Raw genomic sequence first — 22295 nt, 5'->3', positions numbered from 1 at the left:
ATTTTCTGTAATTCACTATTATCATTATTATCATCATCATCACCCTCGTTACCATTTTTATTACAGCATCATTATCCTTATTATCATAAAATGTCTTCTACAGACCTCCTACTAATGCTTCTTCTCTTCACTCTACATTCTGAAAGTACCTTTCCAATATCCATACGGTACTTTTCTGGTGGGATATGAGTGCACTAGTCCATTTACGTGAATCAGTTTTTTCTTTACTGTATGAAATATACAACTATTGAATACATTTACAGGAGTTCCATAGGTAGTCCTTAATGAGTTCCAGGTTGTCTTCAGTAGTGGATAGGTGTAATTTTTTCTTAACTTTCTCTTAACATTTTGAGCAGAACACTGTTCATCCTCTGCCAGGTGAAGAAAGACTGAATGATGGAGGGAGTTAAGGCTCTATTTATATATAGGACCTAGATCACTGAAATGCTGGTATTTTCCTACAGATTAATGCTCCCGGGATCTGCATACTTACTAGCTGTAGCACACTCCAACCCATGTAAGCAGCTGTCTCGTTAAATTATTAAACGTCTCTTCTGATTGCGGGAGAGACTACTGCCAGGTCTGAGTGTGGGTACGAAGCCTGAGCTAGAATAATACCAGTTCTAGCTTCATTCTGCCTAGAATTATTTCTTGAGTTCTGACTGGCCTTAACACTTGATGGGCCAAGCTAACTGGTGAGATAACAGTTTGCTTGGCCTAGTGTGGGACGTGGAGCTTCTTGCTGTTTGTCAATAGGAGAAAAATCTTGAAGAGTGGTCCTTAAGTTTGCTTTTCCATTTAAAATCCAAAGGGCTTTCAGGTTATAAATGCAGCGTATATCTGGGGTGAAGTCAATGATGTTTGTGTTTTTGACTATTGCATATCATCACTGATGTCTCGGTTATGGTCTGCACTGTGATGTGACTTCATGGCACCTCGTTAAATGAGGTGAGATATGCACTTTAAAGACGCACAGATATCATGTCAATATAATTGCCAGGACATCCACAGACACAGTATGAAAATTGTTATATAATATTGAGCTTTTTAATGCATCTTGCATAGTAGGTATTGGATTAAAGTATTTCCTATAATCAGGGTCTTCATTTTTGTCACCTGGTAGCAAAATGCTGTATGGCATGTACTCCTCTGGAATCGCAGTAAGAGATGTTGATTATGCTAAATTCTTAGATAACAAATCCATCTCCAATATATTTCTTATAACTATGGTTTTTTAATACAGGTTGATGCTCACTGGTGGCTCAACAATAGTCTATTGCCTTTTTAATTTTTCTGTTTACCTGTTTTATGGAGTTCTCATTGTTAACCATGACTTGAGCAGCAGGGTAACTCCTCATGTGTATCCTTTCAGGTGGAACAATATGAGATATCACATCTCACAAAGGCTTTCATTATAAAAATTTTACAAGCAGGGGCCTTAGTTGTATCACTGAGACAAATGCCCAGATTAGTTGGCTTGACATGCACAGATATAGCAAAGCCAGAGTTGGGTGAAGATACTATGATGTCCAATTGAAGTTACCATGACGTTAAAATATGGAAGGCTGCCCTCACTGCAGCTTTATAAGGTGAAATAAAGGCTGCCACATTGTTCAAAAGTCCTCTGGAGGGTTTCAATTTCTTCAATATTTCAGGTTTATGAATCATCAAGAACACACTCTCCTCCACAAAAAAACATGTGAAAATTAGTAAATAGGACTTCATGGGGGAGCCCCTAGCAACACCCTCTTTGGTGATACAAAGAGCTTTTATCATGTAGATCACCAACAAGGCCTGAAGAGCATAAATCTCTATAGATCTGAACCGTCATAAGGCCAATAGGCTTGTTCCTGGGTAACTTTATGAACAGACATTCCACCTTTCAGCCAATGGAAAAATTCTAGCCTTTCCAGTGAGCAAGCCAACCCATGTAAATACTCCTAACTCCCTCCATCTTTCAGTCTGTCTTTGACTTGCTAGAGAATGACCAATGCTCTGCTCTAAATATCAGAATTGAACCAAGAATGAACTAAGCCTACTACTACTGATGACAACCTGAAACTTTGAAGGACTACCCATTGCAACTACTGTAGATGTATTCAATATTTTACATTTTGTACAACAAAGAAAAAATTTATTTACTTATGAGAATATTTATTTGCCACCTGAGAAGCTTGAATATTGGAACACTAATGGAGGTAGTAAAGAGAGAAGCATTGTTAGGAGTTTAGAGAAGACTTTCTATGAGTTGAATGCCCCTAAGGCAGGAAATTACTTTCTATAAACATGTGTTTAAGGGAATGTCTCCTACAAAAGTATTATCATCATTACTATTGTATACTTTCACCTGGTTACTGAGCTGACATTCATCTCTCTCATAAGGAAGGCTCAAAGGGTTTGTTCCTAATGAATTCCTTTTTTTATTACAATGCAATTCCAAAAACTTTAATGATTAGATGAACTAAAAATGTTTAAGATTCTGACTAATTTCTTTACAGTATTTGTTTCAAATAGGTACTTGATAGAAAGGGCTGGTTGAAAGAATTTTGTTAATTTCTCTGTATTTGGGGATTGGGTCATATAGGTCATTCATAAATTAACCATGGTCTAAATGACTGACTCTTTTGATGATGCGAACATACAAAGCTTTACATTGCATTCTTTTTTATGCCTGAATAAAAAATCAATTACAGCAATATGATTATCGTTATATCAATCAATACCACACATTTTTGTCATCAGATACAAAAATATTGGAAACCTTGAAATTACATCCTACAAATATCCACAAGCAATCACGCTACAATTTCATACAGCACTAGCATCGAGTTACCTGATCAACTTACAGAAATACAATACTGTTTTAGACAAAGCCTAACTGTTAACAGACCAAGAAGTACCCATACCTCATCAAAATAAAAGCACTGCAATGCTTAATAGAAACTGATAAACTTAAGTTAGTCTACTTTGCCTGAACTGTAGAAAATTAGTTAATAAAGTGACTAGTATATGCTGTAAGGAGATATATCATACATTCAGAATTTGGATGAACGTGCTGACATCTAGGAGAAAGGCTGTCTGCAGTTTGCTTCCTCCTCTTCGTGCAGATCTTACAGAAGACGCCTGACAAGTAAACTTTATATTCATCTACTGTTCAAAGGATATTGTACCTGGGTATTTCAGACCCACACATGATCATCGGCTTAGCACACAACAATCACAATGATATGAAAGATTTTTCTTTCAGGCAAGAAACTTTCATAAAAAACACAGTACAAAATAAGAAAATAAAAAACTTTCATAAAAACATAATATAAAATAAGACAATAAACTTTCATAAAAAAACATAATACAAAATTACTAAGGAAAAATCTCCAAAACAGTTGTAAAGACTAATTATACAAATCAAAACAATGTAAGCATAAAGAATAGCTAAAATTTACAAACAATACATTACTGTCATGCAAAAGTTCTGTATAACTAACTAAGAGAGCAGATATGCATTTACATTTGAAAGTATAAGTAACTTACTAAGATCCAATACATCTGCTACTTGGACACAGGCAGCAGGATTCGTTAGGGGCAACTGAGTATCTGGGTCTTCCCTTGCAGCAAGGCTCATTTCACGAACCAAGAAAAACACTCTCATTGCTCGACGTGCCCGTTCAACCTGATCCAGGTACACTTTATTAATAAATAAACAAGAGGGAAACAATATCTCAAAATCTTGAAACAAAATGAACTTTTAGATACTGATATAAAACTTCACCATCAGTTTTCGAACAAATACATATTAAATGTAGTAGCACTAATTCCTATTCTGACCTAGAAAGAAATTGGAGCAACATAAATATTTTAAAAACATTGCCTAATTGTAAAATCCAAAATTTGCTCGAAGGCTTACTCATGTACTGTATTTCTAAAAATAATATTAAAAATACCAATTTGTTTATTGTAATGTAACTTAAGGCAAAGCAGAATTTTTAAGCACCTCTGGTTTCAATAATCCACAGTGAAACAATTTAACAGGTTTTCCAGGAAGGAAATATGAGAATATTTTGATGACTGCATCAACAGAACATGAGTTACAGTGAGTACCAAATGCCTTCATTACTCTTTTATATTCTATTTTCTTAATTTAATTTTACATATTCATTTTCATCTGATTATCTTCCCCACTGTTATCCTTACATTAACAAGTCAGTTGCCTGATGTGCTCTCTACGGTGCCTTCTATCAAAGGCATCCTCTTCTACCAAAACTCCACAACAGATCATCCTTCACCTTATCTTACTGTCTAATTCTCTGCCTCCCTCTTGATCTTCCTTCTCTAACAGGTTCTTTTCAGGCCCTTCTCACTCCCTCCCCACCATACATCCTTAATACGAGCCCACAACATCTCAGGTATGACACTCTTTTCACCTCTGTAATCTTTACTATGCCAGCCATTTTTCTTATTCCATCATTTTCCAATCTTTTAAGCAGTGACATTCCCGTAACGCACCAGTTTTCTCACCTTTGTTCTCACAACTTTGCTTCTAATCCATACATTTACACTGTGGTCTTATTACTGTGCTACAGATCTTTAGTTTTAGTTTGATTTGCATTTTCTTATCACATACCACTCCCGCTACCTCCCTTCAATTCTCCAGGGTGCTTTTATTTCATTCTCAACTTCAGTCTGACATCATCCCTCCTGACTTATAGTAGATCCAAAATATCTAAATCGTTCCACTTGTCTTATAACTGAACCTCTACTTTAATATACGCTATCCTCTTCTTATCTTCCTTACTGCTCATCACAACCTCAATTTAATCTGATATTCTACATTAAAACAGAGTCTACCAACAGTTTTCTATTACAGTTGGGGCTCAAAAAGGCCTGATACTTCCTGATAAAGTGTGTGGATACAACCACCTTATAAATAAAAATCTTTGATTAAGAAATGCAATTTGGTGTATATTTCCTTACAATTGGATACGAAGGCAAGCTACTTACTCATGGATTTCATACATCATCAATTATGGAACTAGAAATTGTTTTAATGATTTTGAATGAATTACAAAAGTGAATAAATCTTAGCTGAAAAAATATACTCTGATAAGATGCCTTACCTCTCCACAAGGCAATCTCTTGTTGAAGTCAATGCCAGTCAGAGGAGTACCAGCTGGAGGTAATAGAACTGAGGCATCTTGCAGTAAATATTCAACATTCAATGGTTTTTTATGCATTTCATGCCACTCATCTTCAAACATGTCAAGGAAGATTTCTTCACTCTGAAATTACCAATAATAAGCAAAAAGATGAGAACAATCAATTCTACATAGAAATCTCACATATTACATACAATAGGCGTAAAAAAAATTTTATATACACTATTTTATACCATATAACAGTTAACTAGAATTGGGTTTAAAACTGCAAGGATAAAATCTGATAATGAATCATCTTTACATGGAAAGGATGCCCTCCAAAGTAAAATAAATGTCCACCCAAGCTACTGAAAGAAGAGACATGAGAATTATGCAGTAACCTCTCTAGTATCAGCACAAATACTGTAATTCCAAGGGAGGGTGAAGATAAGGTCAAGGGGCAGAGAAGGGAGGAGGGGGGGGGGGCAAATAACCTAGGCTACCTTAAAATAGATTATCATAAATACATGGCCTATCAATGTCTAGCCCATGTAATTAAATTTTGTTTTATTCAGTAAGGTTGGGTGTTTTTTTTCTATGACTGTCCAGAAAGTCATGTTTCCCTGCATTGTGTTGATATAGCATGTGTGGCAAAGTAACCAAGTTATTTTGGTTTTATGATGGTGTAGTAGTTTTTGTAAGAATTTTATTACTATATCTAATGTATGTCTATGTCTATATCTATTACTATTACTATATCTATGGGTAAGAGTAAGGTTATGAGATGTACGAGAAGGGAAGGTGATGCGAGGTTGAATGTCATCTTGAATGGAGAGTTACTTGAGGAGGTGGATCAGTTCAAGTACTTGGGGTCTGTTGTTGCAGCAAATGGTGGAGTGGAAGCAGATGTACGTCAGAGAGTGAATGAAGGTTGCAAAGTGTTGGGGGCAGTTAAGGGAGTAGTAAAAAATAGAGGGTTGGGCATGAATGTAAAGAGAGTTCTGTATGAAAAAGTGATTGTACCAACTGTGATGTATGGATCGGAGTTATGGGGAACGACAGTTACGGAGAGACAGAAATTGAATGTGTTTGAAATGAAGTGTCTAAGGAGTATGACTGGTGTATCTTGAGTAGAAAGGTTAGGAATAAAGTAGCGAGGGTGAAAATGGGTGTATGAAAAGAGTTAGCAGTTAGAGTGGATATGAATGTGTTGAGGTGATTTGGCCATGTTGAGAGAATGGAAAATGGCTGTCTGCTAAAGAAGGTGAGGAATGCAAGAGTTGATGGGAGAAGTACATGAGGAAGGCCAAGGTTTGGGTGGATGGATGGAGTGAAGGAAGCTCTGGGTGATAGGAGGATAGATGTGAGAGAGGCAAGAGAGCGTGCTAGAAATAGGAATGAATGGCGAGCGATTGTGACGCAGTTCCGGTAGGCCCTGCTGCTTCCTTCGGTGCCTTGGATGACCACGGAGGTAGCAGCAGTAGGGGATTCAGCATTATGAAGCTTCACCTGTGGTGGATAATGTGGGAGGGTGGGCTGTGCCACATTAGCAGTACCAGCCAAACTCGGTTGAGTCCCTTGTCAGGCTGGGAGGAACATAAGAGAGGAGACGTCCCCTTTTTTGTTTCATTTATTTGATGTTGGCTACCCCCAAAAATTGGGTGAAGTGCCTTGGTATATGTATGATGTATTACAATAGAACATGGCAATCAAAACACATCTGAACTCAACTACATCAGTTTTTGATGCCCATTTGTAAGCCTTTTTGTTTCAGAAATCAAACCATATTCAGAGATCAACTGAGGCATTAAAACTTGCTAAAACTAGTACAACTGTGATACATTATTACCCATGGCATAATTTCTGCCACAATATGGTACCACCCTCATTTATCTTGTAGCTCTTTCCCTTTTCACACTAACAAATAACAGCTACCAACATTTTGTTATTGCTTTTTACAAGTCACATACAATATAGTAAACAATGCTTAGCAGTGGCAATAAACCCAAAAGAAAGTTAAGAACCAAGACAGAATTCAATAGGAATATTTTTTCAAAATAAGGAGTATAACCCCCCTATCTAATCAAGTCAGGCAGCATTGCATTAAGGACCTTAACATTCCTTGCTACATGTAAGATTAGGTTAATTTATTTTTATTTATTTCAACCAATTATTGTTTTTATAAATATAATGTAAAAATGCTTCAAAATTAGTGCATTATGAGGTCTAGAACAGATTCCATCTACCAACATTAAATTTTCTGAGAAAATTATTCAGTTCTAACAAATCAAAATTAAAATGACCTAGAATGAAATATATTTCATATCTGAGGTACTACTATACATAGTAAATAAGTACTAATGAATTTCTGATTACAATTTTTTACAGATTTTCTGCTTTCCTTTATATCAATCATACTTGCTTCGTGTTTGTAATAAGAGGAGGTTAGTGATATGTTGTGTTTATGCCACTAAGCTACAGCTTGTGTTTGATTACAGCCTTGCATTCTATGCCCTAGTATTGAGGGTTCTCAGTTTACTACAGAGATCCATTCCTATAGCATGGTAGAAGTTAGATTTTGATGAAAGTTGGAATACACCTATATAGAGTACTGTATGTAAGCACTGAAATCACCCCCTTATGCTAATGCAGTAGAGTACTGTAAAATCACAAATTTTTAAGTAATTTGTATTTTTCCTAACATACTTACCTAGAACTACAGTGAACCCTCGCTACTTCGCGGTTCGACAATCGCGGATTCACCACTTCGCGGGGTTTTCCCATAACCCATATATATATACATATCGCGGATTTTCCGGAAAATTCGAAAATACCGCGAAATCTGAAGATAACCAAATACGATATTTTGTTACCTGTAATTCCATTAATACTGTAATTATAGTAATATCTGCTCTTACTGATTGTTCATTGCATTACATATGATATATAATTCAGCACAGAAAGAAATAAAACACGAAAAGAGAATGTGATCATACGATAATTCAGTACGTAGTAAAATTAAATCGAACATGAAACGCAAATCAGATGCAGTCATACCATATTAGAATGGTGTGTACTGTAATGGATGTGCTTCTTTTCCATGAATCTTTTGTATGTATACGTACGTAGTACAGTACTGCATCCAATAATATTCTTTGTTGCAAAAATCACATTTCGAATAAGTACTGTAAGCGTACGAGAGAGAGAGAGAGAGAGAGAGAGAGAGAGAGAGAGAGAGAGAGAGAGAGAGAGAGAGAGAGAGGCGTAAAATAGCGTACGTACGTAAATTTTTATTATTATTGTTATTATTATTATTATTGTTGTTGTTGTTAATAAAATTATTATTGTTATTATTATTAATCATTATTATTATTATTATTACTGTACAGTATTATTATCATTATTTATTATTATTACGGTATTGTACTTAATCTACGTACGTTCAGTGTGCGCGGGACATCTTCTATGAGTAACCAACGCACCATAGTACTGTATAAGACGGGTTGTGATTGGTTCAAGCGCTGATAGATGACGAATCAAAACTCAAGTTTTGTTATCTAGCCTGTGATTGGTGTTTGGCCCGCATCTCCAACCCGCAGCATCAGAGTTCTCGCGGGACTGCATCGTTCACTTTCTCTTTCCGCGTATTGCTGAGTAGACGTTCTTAAGTTTGTGAAGTTGAATCTGTGCTGTGTGCGACTGTTTTAAGTTGAACTTTTTGTTGAACTTTCTGTTACAATGGCTCCCAAGCGTTCTGCTTCTAGTAAGGCTGGTAGTGAGCCTAAACGCCACCGAAGAATGATGACGATAGCTGAGAAGGTTACGCTTCTCGACATGTTAAAAGATGGTAGAAGTTACGCGGCCGCCGGCCGCCATTTTGGCATCAACGAATCCACCGTTCGCTACATCAGGAAGGACGAGGCGAACATTAGAAAGACTGCTGCAATCACCTTTAGCAGATCAGCGAAGCGAGTCGTTACAACGCGTAATAAAACGATCGTACGCATGGAAGGTGCTTTAGCTGTGTGGATTGCCGACTGTCGGAAGAAGAACATAGCGTTGGATACGAACACCATCCGAACAAAGGCTTTGAGCTTGTATGAGAATTTTGCGGCAAAGGAACCTCATGACGACGATGGCGACCATGCTGAAGAAGATGATGATGTAGATGATCCTCAACCAGGGACCTCCACTGATTCCCAGCGTCAGAAACAACGTTTTTTCCGCCAGCAAAGGATGGTTCGCGAAGTTTCAGAAACGCTTCGCCCTGAAAAGCGTTTCCCTGCATGGGGAGTCTGCTTCCGCTGACACTGCCGCTGCTGAAACTTACGTGAACCAGACTTTCAAGAACATTATCGCTGAAGGTGGATACAAGCCGGAACAAGTGTTTAATATGGATGAAACCGGCTTGTTTTGGAAGAGAATGCCGTCGCGAACTTTCCTGTTCAAAGAGGAAGCCAAAGCCTCTGGCTTTAAGGCATTCAAGGATCGCGTTACCCTCGTGATGTGTGGCAATGCTGCTGGATTTTTGTTAAAGCCGGGGCTTATTTATAAGTCGAAAAATCCTCGCGCTTTGAAAAACAAAAATAAGAATCTCCTTCCCGTGTACTGGATGCATAATCAAAAGGCATGGATTACGAAGATGCTGACCTCCAACTGGTTCCACCAGTGTTTCATCCCGCAAGTCCATGAATATCTCTTAGAGAAGGGCTTGCCATTCAAGATCCTTCTCCTTATGGATAACGCTGGTGGACACGCAACTGACCTGTCGCGTGAGGGCGTTCAGGTTGAGTTCCTGCCACCCAACACCACGTCATTAATTCAACCAATGGACCAGGGGGTTATCAGGGCGTTCAAGGCCCTCTACACGAAGAATACCTTGGCGGACCTCGTTGCGTGTGTGGATGCTGCCCAAGATGACGAGGATGAAGACTTCAACTTGAAGGCGTACTGGCGGCAGTACACCATAGCCACGTGCCTGCAGAATATTCAAAAGGCACTTCAAGAGATGAAACCTGCAACTGTAAATGCGAGCTGGAAGAAGCTGTGGCCCGATATTGTTTACGACGACAAGGGATTTACTCCGTCGGAAATCCAACACTCTGCAATACGGAAATCTGTGCAGTTGGCTGCCATAATTGGGGGTGACGGGTTTGGCGACATGACGACTGAAGACGTCGACGAGTTGTTGGACTGCCATTCCCAGCCCCTAACTGACGCAGATCTCGAAGACCTGACGAAATCGGCAAGTGAGGAAGAGAGTGAGGGTACCCAGGAAGAGACCCAAGAAAATGTAGAAGAAACGGGCTTAACATTAGAACGGCTCGCCAAGTTCTGCAACCATATGAAGGAGGCGAAAGAAATGTTGCAAGAGTGGGACGAGGATATGGTTCGCGCGATGCAATTCTGCAACAAGGTCGATGACATCACGACTCCCTACAGGATGCTCTTGGATCGAAAAAAGAAGCAGCGGCAACAACTTCCGATCACAATGTTTTTTCAGCCTCGCAAAAAAGAGCCAGTTCCTCCTGCTAGTACGCCTTCGGAAGAAATTGAAGAAGTTGAAGAGGTGTCCCAGGAAAAGACACCTCCGTCTGAAGAGACGTAAAATACTATCATTGACTGCACAGTAGAACACATCATCAGCTTCATCATCATCATTTCTACTGTGCAGCAAATTCATCGCCATCGTCATTCAAGTTTTTCTGGAACTTCTTTCGTGGTGAGTACAGTAACAATCTTTATTTTTTACTTTAACCTGTTTTATAGTTTAGTACTGTACGTACTGTATGCATTAAGTTAAAGGGAAGGTTTTAAAAGTCTACATGTTGTAACCTATCATATTTTTTTTTGTTTAAAATTTACATTTACGTACGTAAAACAATCTCTCTCTCTCTCTCTCTCTCTCTCTCTCTCTCTCTCTCTCTCTCTCTCTCTCTCTCTCAAATTGTTTTCCTGCTTTGCTACGTACAAGTACTGTATAATTTATATTTGTAAGGTAACATATTTTGTAAATGCTTTGTACTGTAAATACTGTATGTACTGTATCATTATTTATCACTATCATCATGCGTGTTAAATGCCTTGTTTGTTCTGAGCGTGGTTGTTTACTGAGCGTACACGCCGTCGTTTCAGGCGGCGTCATAAAGAAAAAGATTTCATTTGGAAGTCCTAAGAAAAATACGTAAACTAAAACATTGGTAATAAAAAAATCAACATACAGTACTGTATAATCAATATAATCGATGCAAAAACTAACCATACGTACATATATGTGTACACTAAATGAGTTTGTTTCTTCATTATGATCAGAGATGAACGTAAACAAAACATTGGTTGCCATTTTTTATCGTGCTTTTTAGGTGTTTAGGAAACACATGATATAAAATCGCCTTTAATATTTGTGCCTGTTTTAGTTTAGGGTGCTGTAGTACATGCATTAAGTGTTCTGTACATTACAGGGTGTAAAGGGTGGTTTGTTAACAGTACTGTACTACGTACAAGGGAAGGTTTTAAAAGTCCGAATATACATGTTAAATAAATAGGTAAATATGCTGTCACTACTTCGCGGATTTTCACCTATCGCGCCCGCGTCTGGAACCTATCTACCGCGATAAACGAGGGTTCACTGTACCTTCTTAAGAGTTACTGGCTAACTCTACCTAACCGACCAGCTTTTTGTATAGTTTATCTCCCTCTTCTCGTTTTCTACGGGGTCAACCTCTGGCAGTGTGGTACATACCCGAGGCGACCCCAGGGTCAGGCAGCGTGATATCTCAGGTCGACTCTCCAGTAAGTTTCGTTGGAATAGGTATTACTAGATCCTGCAGGTTCTCGGGGAAGGATGGGAGGGCCATAACCCGAAGGTAGTTCTAGGTAAGTATGTTAGGAAAAATACAAATTACTTAAAAATTTGTGATTTGTTCCAACACGGTTACCTAGAACTACCTTCTTAGGAGACTTACACTTTAGGAGGTGGGAGTGTCCTGCAGGAATCAGGATTCAACGGGGAGGCACGCGAGAGAGGGAACCTCTAAGGAGGTCTTGATTCTAAGACCACTTGAAAACTGTACGAAAAGTAGGGGAAAACTATCCAAAAAACTCACTTAAGTGTCTAAATGTCTTACCTTTTTCAAAACCAATTTCTTGAAGGTTATACCTTTCCGTGATTAAGGTCTTCTCCTCATCTTCCTGGCCTGTTCGATCCAGGGAAGGAAGGAAAAAGTGGAGGGGGGGTAAGGTTAAGGAAGGAACTCGTGTCTCTTGGCATTAACACCCCCGGTTACCCTGTGGCTATGACCTTAGATCTCTTGAAGGGCCGACACGACCGGGCCAATAGAAAACTTGTCCAAGGATTTTCTCGTACAATCTCTTAGATAATGTTCCGTGAAGGTGGACTGTCTAGACCAGGTCCAAGCCTTCAGGATCTTACCCACAGCCATGTTCTTCTCGAAAGCCAGAGAGGTGCTCAGAGCCCTGATATCATGAGGTCTCGGTTTTCCAGGTAGAGGGGTCCCAGAAGCCTCGTAGGTTCTCTTTATCACTTGTCTCAGCCAAAAAGAGATGGAATTTTTCGAGACTGGTTTCTTCACTCGTCCTGTTGAGATGAATAAATTTTTGATCTGAGGGCGGCAATATTCAGTCCTCTCCAGGTATTTTCTTATAGTTCGTACAGGACATAAGAGGAGATCCTTAGGGTTGCCGGATCGAGGGATGGCTGGCACCGAAAAACCCTCGAACCGAGGATCCCAACACGCTGGCTTCCGCGTTTTCGCCACAAAACTAGGGACGAACCTAAAGACAACTTCCCTCCACCCTTTGGAGTGTGAGACCTCGTAAGAGAGGCCGTGTAACTCGCTAACTCTTTTCGCCGAGGCCAGGGCTAAAAGAAAAGCTGTTTTAAGGGTGAGTTCTCTGTCTAAAATGTTCCTGAGAGGTTCGAAGGGCGATTCTGACAGAACTTTGAGGACTCTTGCCAAGTCCCACTGCGGAACCCGTACCTCCTGGGGGGGGATATGATTGCTCAAAACTACGGATGAGCATCGAGATGTGCCTCGAGGCTCCCAAGTCAATGCCTCTAAGGAGGAAGACTTGATCTAGGGCTGCTCGAACTCCCTTGATGGCTGGGATGGACGAACCCACGTCGTCTCTCAGGTACACCAGAAAGTCTGCAATGTCCTAGATCGGCGCCCCTAAGGGCCTGATGTTTTTGGATGCACACCACTTCAGGAAGACTGCCCACTTCGCCTGGTAGACAACTGCTGAGGAACGCCGTAGATACCCAGACATTCTTGTCGCGGTTCTCGATGAGTATCCTTCTTTCTTCAGGAGCTTCTCGATAACCTCCACGCGTGAAGGCGGAGGGATCGAGGGTTTTCGTGCCACCTGTGAAAGTGAGGTTGTCGCAGGAGGTCTGGCCTGTCCGGAAGGGGCCAAGGAGGACGAAGAGCTAATTCCTTTAGGTCTGCGAACCAGTCTCTCTCCGGCCACCAGGGCGCTACTAAAGTCATCGACAGGTTGGACGACCTTCTCACTCTGTTCAGCACTTGCCTGATCAAACTGAAGGGAGGGAAGGCGTACACATCGAGACCGTCCCAGGGATGTTAGAAGGCGTCCTCGAACGCTGCTGACGGATCTGGGATTGGAGAACAGAACACGGGGAGTTGGGCATTCAGACGTGTGGCGAACAAGTCTATCACTGGGGAGCCCCACAGTAGGATGACTGCTCGAGCTACCTCCGGGTGTAGGGTCCACTCCGAACCTATCACCTGACCCGCCCTGCTGAGGCCGTCAGTTCCAACCCTTCTTCTGTGGCCTACTCCAACAGTTCCGTGGCTAGGGCGCAGAGGACCTTTGACTTCATGCCTCCCTGCTTCTTTACATACGCCACTACTGTGGCGTTGTCGCACATTAACGCCACAGTGTTCCCTCGCAGTAAGTGTACGAACTGTCGACACGCCCTTAGAACTGCTATCATCTCCAGGATGTTTATATGGAGAGACGCCTCCTCGCTGGACCACAGCCCTTTTGCTGATTTTCCCAACAGGTGCCCTCCCCAGCCCTCCTTCGATGCGTCCGTGAACAACAGCATCTCCGGGGGGTCGGAGCCGAAGGGCATTCCCTTCTCCGTGTTTGACCTGATGCTCCACCAAAGATGGGTCTCTCTCGTCTTCGGGAGGACTTGCACTACTTTGTGGGGTTCCTTGCCTTGGACCCTCGACTCCTTTAGATTCCACTGTACCGGGCGGAGCCTGAGTCTCCCTTGCGGTACTAATTTTTCCAGGGAAACCAGGTGACCCAGTAACTTCTGCCAATTCTTGGCCCTCCTGGGTTGTCCCGTCAGGAAGGGTTGAAGGATACGTTCCAGGTTGGCCAACCTTTCTTCCGAGGGGAAGGCCCTTACTAACTGGGTGTCCAGGACCATCCCTAAGTAAGTCATCCTGGTGCTGGGGACTAGCTGGGACTTCCCTCGGTTGACCGTGATCCCTAACACCTTGCAGAGGTCAAGCAACATATCGCCTTGCTCCTTCAGTTGTTCCCTTGAGGCAGAAAGCAGCAACCAGTCGTCCAGGTACCTGAGTAGTCGAATTCCTTTCTTGTGTGCCCACACCGAGATCGTGGCGAACACTCTCGTGAACACTTGCGGGGCCGTCGAGAGGCCGAAGCACAGGGTCTTGAACTGCAGGACCCTGGACTCCCACTTGATCCTGAGGAACTTCCTGCTGGAGGGGTGTACAGGGATTTGAAAGTAGGCATCCTTGAGGTCGAGAGACATGAGAAAATCCCCCTCCCTGAAGGCTGCGATCACTGTCTTGGGGGTATCCATCTTGAATTCCGTCTTTGAGACGAACTTGTTGAGGGCTGAGAGATCTATGACTGGCCTCCACCCTCCTGTCGATTTTTCCACCAGGAAGAGCCTGCTAAAGAAACCCAGGCCGGGGTTCTCCACTGTCTCCAAAGCTCCCTTGTTGATCATGGTCGCTACTTTCTCTTGTAGCGCCATCCTCTTCAAGGGGTCCTTTGGAACCAGCCAATCGGCCCTCTGGGCTGGGATGAGAGGGGGAGGCTCTTCCAGGAACGGGAGTCTGTAGCCCTCCTTCAGGACCGTCACCGTCCAGGGATCCGCACCGAGATCCCGCCATGCTTGCCAAAAATGTCTGAGGCATCCCCCTACTAGGGGCTCCTGCGGGAATAGGGGGCCTCTCCTCCTACCATCTCCTGGAGGAGCGGCCAGATCTACCTCTCCTAGCGTTACCATAGGAGGGTCTGTAGGCTGACTGAGGGCTCTGACTTCTGGGGGCCTCTGCTAGTCCTGCCAAGTATCCATCGATCTGTTCCATTCCCAGCTTTACGTCTTGAGCGAGAGGGAAAAACAGAGATGGCTTTTGTTGTACCGGACTGTCGATCATCCTGGACAGTCCGGAAAGTACTGCCTTTGTAGCTGAGGGCTTGGGCTCATCCAACCAGTGGTGTCTTTGGATGAGGGCCAGTACCTTACGGTAGGAGGAGATATCGTCCGTCGAGCACTACCCTCCTTCCACCAGGTCTTCCGTCACCAGTTCCTCCGTACGGGGATAAGCTGTGACGGTGGGAAAAACAACGCCCGACGGGCCTGCCAGTGGTACGGGCTGCCCCGTGGGGACGAAGGCATCCGTCATGGGAGTACCAACGTCCTCCGAGCCTGCCAGTGGTATGGTCTGCCCCGTGGATACAAAGGCATCCGTCATGGGAGTACCTTGTTCCATGGGGGGCTCCGTGGATGGGGGATCCATGCAGACCGACGGGCGCCCTTTGTGCTTAAGGAAGGCCTCCAAGGTGCCCGTGGTCGACGCTAAGCCTTCCTTCATACTCCTTATATCCTTCCTAAGGGAAGAAGGGGCAGAGGCTACTGTAGGGTTAAACAATGCACGGGGGTCTCGGTTCGAGCCCTCCCGCCGGGCGGCTAGGTCGAAGGAGGAGCTAGGAGGGTGACACAACAAAGGCGAGACTCTAGGGAGCCACCCGGAAGCGGCCGCGGCTGTGGAAAACCTAAACAGCTCGCTCCGGGGCACTGTGACATTCACCCAGTCCTTTGACTTACTCCTCTTCACTTTTTTCTTAGAGGACTTCGACCGTTTCCTACCATGCCTCGAGCGGGAACGAGACTTTTTCTTCCTTCGGGATTTCTCCCTCTTCCTTTTGATCAGGTTCCTGTCTTCGTCCTCTGATGACGAAGAAGACGAAGAGTCCGATGACGACGACGACGACAACGAGGATGAGGACGGAGCTCTCCGACCGGCCGACACGTCCAAGACCGTGGGGGGAAAATTACGTCGTTTCTCACGCGCGGGCGGTTGCAGAAACATGGGGGGTAGCGTAGCCGAGGGAGCCGGAGGGGTCCCCGCGAGTCCTTTACAGAGCCACTGATCTACCTGCTCTCTAACGGGAGACCTGAAGGGAGTCCTAGGTTTCACCCACGTGGCGGGGTCCGAAGACGTCGAACTACCTTTCTCCGTGTCTCCGCCGGCGGTCGAAGCAATCGAAACACGCCACGAGGCAGGGGAAGTATCGGCACTCGGCCTACCCCACATAGGATCTTCCGAGGCGACGGGACCTGCGACACCAGGCCCTCGCCTCCTACCTACACTTCTGCACTCCACTCAGGACCCACACATGCCTGCCCCACACTGGGCACATCCCCCACAGGAAAATCAGACTCTTGGGGAAGGGCAATGGGCCTCTTCCCTGCAACGGACTTACCTCATCCCCTACGCTGGGTAGGGGGAGAAGAGCGGGCGCTACGGTCTGCCGAATCGTCTGGCGAACCTGCAGGCGAAGAAATGCTTGAATCCTTAGGCAACTTCTTAGTTGCCTTCTTCCTCTTCGTCCCGAAGCGCACCCACTGGATCTCAGTCCAATCAGCACATTCCGGGCACGTAGAGGTAGGGGAACACGCTTTCCCCCTACACGTGGAACACAGGGAGTGGGGATCAACCTCAGGCTTGGAGAGGAAAGCCTCGCAAGACTTCCCAGCCACAGGCCCAGGGCAACGACGAGGATGCTCCATAACACAATGCTAACACACCAAGAGACACAAGGATGAACGGGAAAGTGAAATGAAAACACGTGGGCAACACGCGGTAAGCACAAAGGATTGGGGGACACGAGGGTCGCACAGGTAAGAGAGAGCGCAGCGAGATGTATATCACGTCGCGACCAGAAACTTACTGGAGAGTCGACCTGAGATATCACGCTGCCTGACCCCAGGGTCGCCTCGGGCATGTACCACACTGCCAGAGGTTGACCCCGTAGAAAACGAGAAGAGGGAGATAAACTATACAAAAAGCTGGTCGGTTAGGTAGAGTTAGCCAGTAACTCCTAAGAAGGTAGTTCTAGGTAAGTAACCGTGTTGGAACAATTCACATTTAGGATATAATAATATTTATGATATGGAAACACAACTAAAACTAAAGTAATTGAGCATATAAATAGCGTATAATGTAAAGTTAAATGGTACAAAACAACAGAAAAATATAACTCTTTACAATTACTCCTTTGTTTAGCTTGCACACTGACATTGCAAGGATTGGAGAGACAAGTTTAATGGGATGAGGAAACTGGAGAGGCAGGATAACCTGCTGAAGGGAATGGAGGTACCAGCAAGGGTGAGTCTGAAGAACCTGCAGAAGGTGCTGGAGATACTGGGACATGCAAGTCTGAAGAGCCTGCAGAAGATACTGGAAATATTGGAGCATGCGAGTTTTGAGAACTAGTAGAAAGTGCAGGAGATACTAAAGGGGCAGGTAAGTTATAAATGACTGAAAGAGCTGGAGGAGTTAAAGAAACAGCTGAGGTAGAGGGTAAAGAATCTGTTGCAAGAATTTCCACCTTTTTGAAGTAGCTTTCCGGCATGGTTGAGAAATTTGCATTCTTCTTCTCTAATATCTTCCCTACACATCTACCCTATTTATCATTCTTTGTTAAAACAAAACTAAAATAGAAAAGAGAAAAAAGTACCAATGACCATGCAACAACAGTAAAACTAATAAATAGAAAAGAAAGTCTTTAAAGAAATTTTTTAGCAGAGTGTACACATATACTGTACAATGTTCCCTAAAAGATCAGTTAATGAATGGCCTACTATTAATCCATCAGAGGGGATTACCCTACTGGATGAAGCTCCACTTCAACACTTCAATAATTAACAGTACATAATTCATCTATTATGTTTACTTGGGAGGATTTACACTGTCCTATCTAAACTATAAGGTACAATACATGTAAAATAAGGAAGTTTGACTTTCTCTAAGAACTCACAACACCAACTTCTTATCACAAGACTTGGCAAGCCTTCCTTAAACATCCAATTTCCCAAAATTTCCAACTAGAGTCCATGCAATTATGAGAGATTAAGCCACGATAAAATACGAACCCAAAACTCACCTTGTAAAAATTTCTAAGCATTAAAGTAGCCTCCTCACGAGCACCTTCCAGTGATGCTATGTGATGATCTGGCAAACAGGCAGGTTTTCTACGAGCACTGGAACCAACACCAATTAACTGTTTTAAGACTAGTAGAGCTAACTCCAGAGTAGCAACCCTTACGCGGGAATCTGAAATGTAGAACAAGTTCTTTTTCATTAGCAAAAATATCAAGATTTCTGAATTTTTAAAAATAAAATTACCAATAAAACAATTTTACTATTACCATAAAAAATTATGATCAAACAAGCACCCAATACAATTAAACTAGGTGAGAATATTTGTCAGCATTCAACCGGAATTTTATATAGTTTAATTTTTTTGGGTGATAGGAAGAAGCAGTACAATAAAAAGACAATTTTGCCCAATTGTCAAATGAATCTTTTCAGTTGAATTTCTTCCCTCTAAAACTACAGATGACCTTTGAAAAAGGACTACAGTATATTTATTTTGGTAACAGGAAATTAGCTGACCTAGAGTAAGCTTATGGCGCTGTCCTTATTAGCAGAACACCACAGGACTTGCAAAGCTTTCTTACCAGAATGCATAAATCATTAAATGAAGTTGGGCACAAGATGAATAGAAGAAAGACAGAGATGATGAGAATGGAATAGGCAAGAGAAAATGAAATATTATTGGAAGGAGAAAGAATTAATGAGATAGAATCTTTAGAATATTTAGGAACTATGATCTCTAATACAGGATCTTTAGAATTTGAGTTTAATGAAAGATTGAAAAAATAAAATCAGACAATGGCTAGGTTAAGTAAAATTTGGATATAAAATTGCCTGAAATTGCATTTAAAAAACCAGGTTATATATCAGTTTAGTGAGATCGTTGTTATTGTATGGATGAGTCATGGTATGACAATGAAATAATAGCCAAGATTTTGTAGATTTGAGAACGAAGCCCTCAGAAGAGTATTAGGAGTTAAATGGTAAGACAGGATTAGAAATGAAACTAAAAGATAGATTACTCAAGAGCCATAAGTGGATGAGATCATGGTGAGGGTTAGATGGAGATGGTTTGGGCATGCTTTTTGCACTCCCCAAGAGAGATTAGTTCAACAAACTTTTAAATGGACTCCACAAGGTACTAGAAGAGTTGGCAGGCCCAGGCCTACATGGCTGAGGACTGTGAAGTGTGAAGTGGGAGATGATGAATGGAGAATTATCGATTTAAAAGCTAAAGATAGAGACGACTGGCAAAATCTAACCAAATTACTGTAATTACTGTAATTCTTTGAGATAACTCAATTATGATGTCAATAAAAGATACCTACAAATCAGCCTCTGCTCTCAAAATTGAACTAACTCTAACCAGAAACTACTATTTGTATTATCTTACAATAAAATTAGTTGTGGTCAGAAATATACAAGAAGGGCATTAAAAGAGATCTTAGAATAAGAATGTAATGCTATAGTACCATATTTAAGGCAGAGTAGCTTTTTCCTTTCCTTTATGTCCATTCCAAATTTTAGCTCTATGTAAAGGTAATATTTATGTTTTCAATTTTCAAAATTTTCTATTAATGCTGATTAAAACATGACCTTCAAAATTAAAATATTACCATCTATATTTCCTGTCTCATATATCATAAACTTCTTTCGTTAACAGACAATTTCCAAATAAAGGAACAAGAGCTAATTTTTCAATTACTGTAATTCAGTTATGTAAATGATTTTGAGTGATTCAATTTATTTTTGCCTTGTTCTAAAACCACTGAAAGTAAGATTGGATTGCTATTTAAACCATTAAATTTACAGCCAAACAAAAACAATAGCTTTACAGTCTCACACACAAACCAATAGAGTACTTACTATACTGACAACTTAGAGTAATGATCTCCAACATCTTATCGACCAAATGGGTATTGTAGCTTAATGAGGCATCGGGTGGTGTCTCTTTCTCTACTCCTGCCAGGTGTAGCAGTTCTTGGTTAACACCTGAAAGAGCAGAAAATAAATACTATCAACAAACGGCAAATCAGTACAGTGCTTTCAATGGAAAGTTAAACAATCATTGTTATTAAACTGTTAGTGTTTCTTGTAATTGTTTAGATACAAAATACACGTCTACAACATGCATAAGAGGACTTACAAATTTCGCACTCTGCAATATCTTTGACACTTGTAATCAAACTGAAATTAAGTTTAGGCTTCATAAGCTACAAGTTTAGAATCATCATGCACTGCATTGTATGCCAAACATTCCAGCTGCAGCACAAGGCTAACTTACGTGGTGTATCAAAATACTGTACAAATAGAGCAATACAGTAATACTTTCATTTGAGACAAATTGTCAAGAAGCAATACATAGACAAAATTCAATGCAAAGCTTTGACAATAACAATAAAAACTTAGGTACAGTACTGTATATAAAAAAATGTGTTTAATAACTGTATTTGCAATGACAACATATAATTTTCCTTTCAATAACAATTTCTTAAATTCACATTAAGTCAAGGGAAAAATGTCAACTGATGAAACGTTTCCATCTCACTTTCTAATTGCCCTTAAAAAACAGTCACAGTATCATTATGTAATCCTTCAAGATACAGTAGGGTCCCGAATTATGCGAGAATTTGGTCGATGAATGACCTCGTGTAAATGGAAAATCGCATATTTTGAAACACCTAACAAATAATTCTATTGGGGCCATGGCAACCAGCAACTTGCCTATTCAAACGTGTTTACTACCCATTTCCAATACTTTCTATGTACTATACAGCATCTTTTTTATAATGTCAAATTGTTCTTGTAAATAAATCAAACATTTAATATGCTTTAACCCTGGAAAGGTATGATGGGTCGTATGCGACCCCTACAGCATTTTCAAAACCTGTTTTTTCCCCATAAATCATCAGCTGTCTCGAATATGGAAGTGATCGACCTGCAAGGGGTGACTAGTCTACATGCCATTGTCTGCTTTAGGACTGATTTTCGTCTAACTTCCCTCCTTCCCCGTTTTTTTACCGCCCCCAGGGGTCGACCTCGACCCTGACATACCTTTATAGGGGCAAGTGATCAAACAGCAAAGTTATTACATAATTATAAATTGTCGAACAGTGTTGATACTTGTTTGGTTCTTTATAGTTGGAAAGTGTGGATGGATGGTGTGTCTACCACTTGCATGACATTGGTTTTGGCTTAGATGCCATAAATTGCCATGAGGTCCATTTTCCCTCAAATGCTAATTTCTGAATTTTTTTTATTTTTTGCAAATTTGATTTTTTTCTATTTATTTTGAATTTATCTTCAATAATGGCCAGCAGGCAGTATTCCCTCGGCATGGATGTCATCAACACACTTCTAAAGGAGTTAAAAAGAGATGTTGATAATAATATGGAGTTTGCAACCCCATTCTTCATTTCAAGTGGTAGATTGGGCTGTAAGAGTTGTTGCGGTCTGCGGCCATTTTGTTGACATACCCGAAAGGTAAGTTGGCATATCTCTATATATTCTGGTTCTGTATAGAATTTGTGATATTTTGGTATATTTTAATGCATAAATATCATATTTTATAGGAGATACAATGATTTTCATAAGAAATTTACATTGTGAAACTAGGCCGTCAAAAAATGACCTTTAGATTTTGCCCCTGATATAACAGTAAATTACATCTTAGTGCACATTTTATTATGTATTTCCGTTCTAGGATAATATGAGTTTATTCTATAAAAAATTAGCCTCTTCCTATTTC

General features: G+C 41.3%; 1 protein-coding gene across 6 annotated transcripts in view; it reads right to left on the bottom strand.

Annotated features, from left to right (window-relative positions):
- Positions 1 to 22295, bottom strand: part of ema (C-type lectin domain containing ema) — a 187024-nt gene that overhangs the window by 73133 nt on the left and 91596 nt on the right. For 5 of the 6 annotated variants that reach the window (XM_068386913.1, XM_068386910.1, XM_068386908.1 and 2 more), the window contains exons 11-15: positions 20414 to 20539; positions 18555 to 18724; positions 5115 to 5276; positions 3532 to 3670; positions 3034 to 3123 (exon numbers count right to left, since the gene is read on the bottom strand). In XM_068386913.1, the coding sequence (XP_068243014.1) occupies positions 3034 to 3123; positions 3532 to 3670; positions 5115 to 5276; positions 18555 to 18724; positions 20414 to 20539 (687 nt within the window). The remainder of the gene's footprint in view (positions 1 to 3033; positions 3124 to 3531; positions 3671 to 5114; positions 5277 to 18554; positions 18725 to 20413; positions 20540 to 22295) is intronic. The other variant, XM_068386909.1, reaches the window with a different exon arrangement.

Source organism: Palaemon carinicauda, chromosome 14, assembly GCF_036898095.1.
Source record: "Palaemon carinicauda isolate YSFRI2023 chromosome 14, ASM3689809v2, whole genome shotgun sequence".
In the NCBI taxonomy this organism is placed as follows: Eukaryota; Metazoa; Arthropoda; class Malacostraca; order Decapoda; family Palaemonidae; genus Palaemon; species Palaemon carinicauda.
This window is presented reverse-complemented; position numbering and strand designations above follow the sequence as displayed.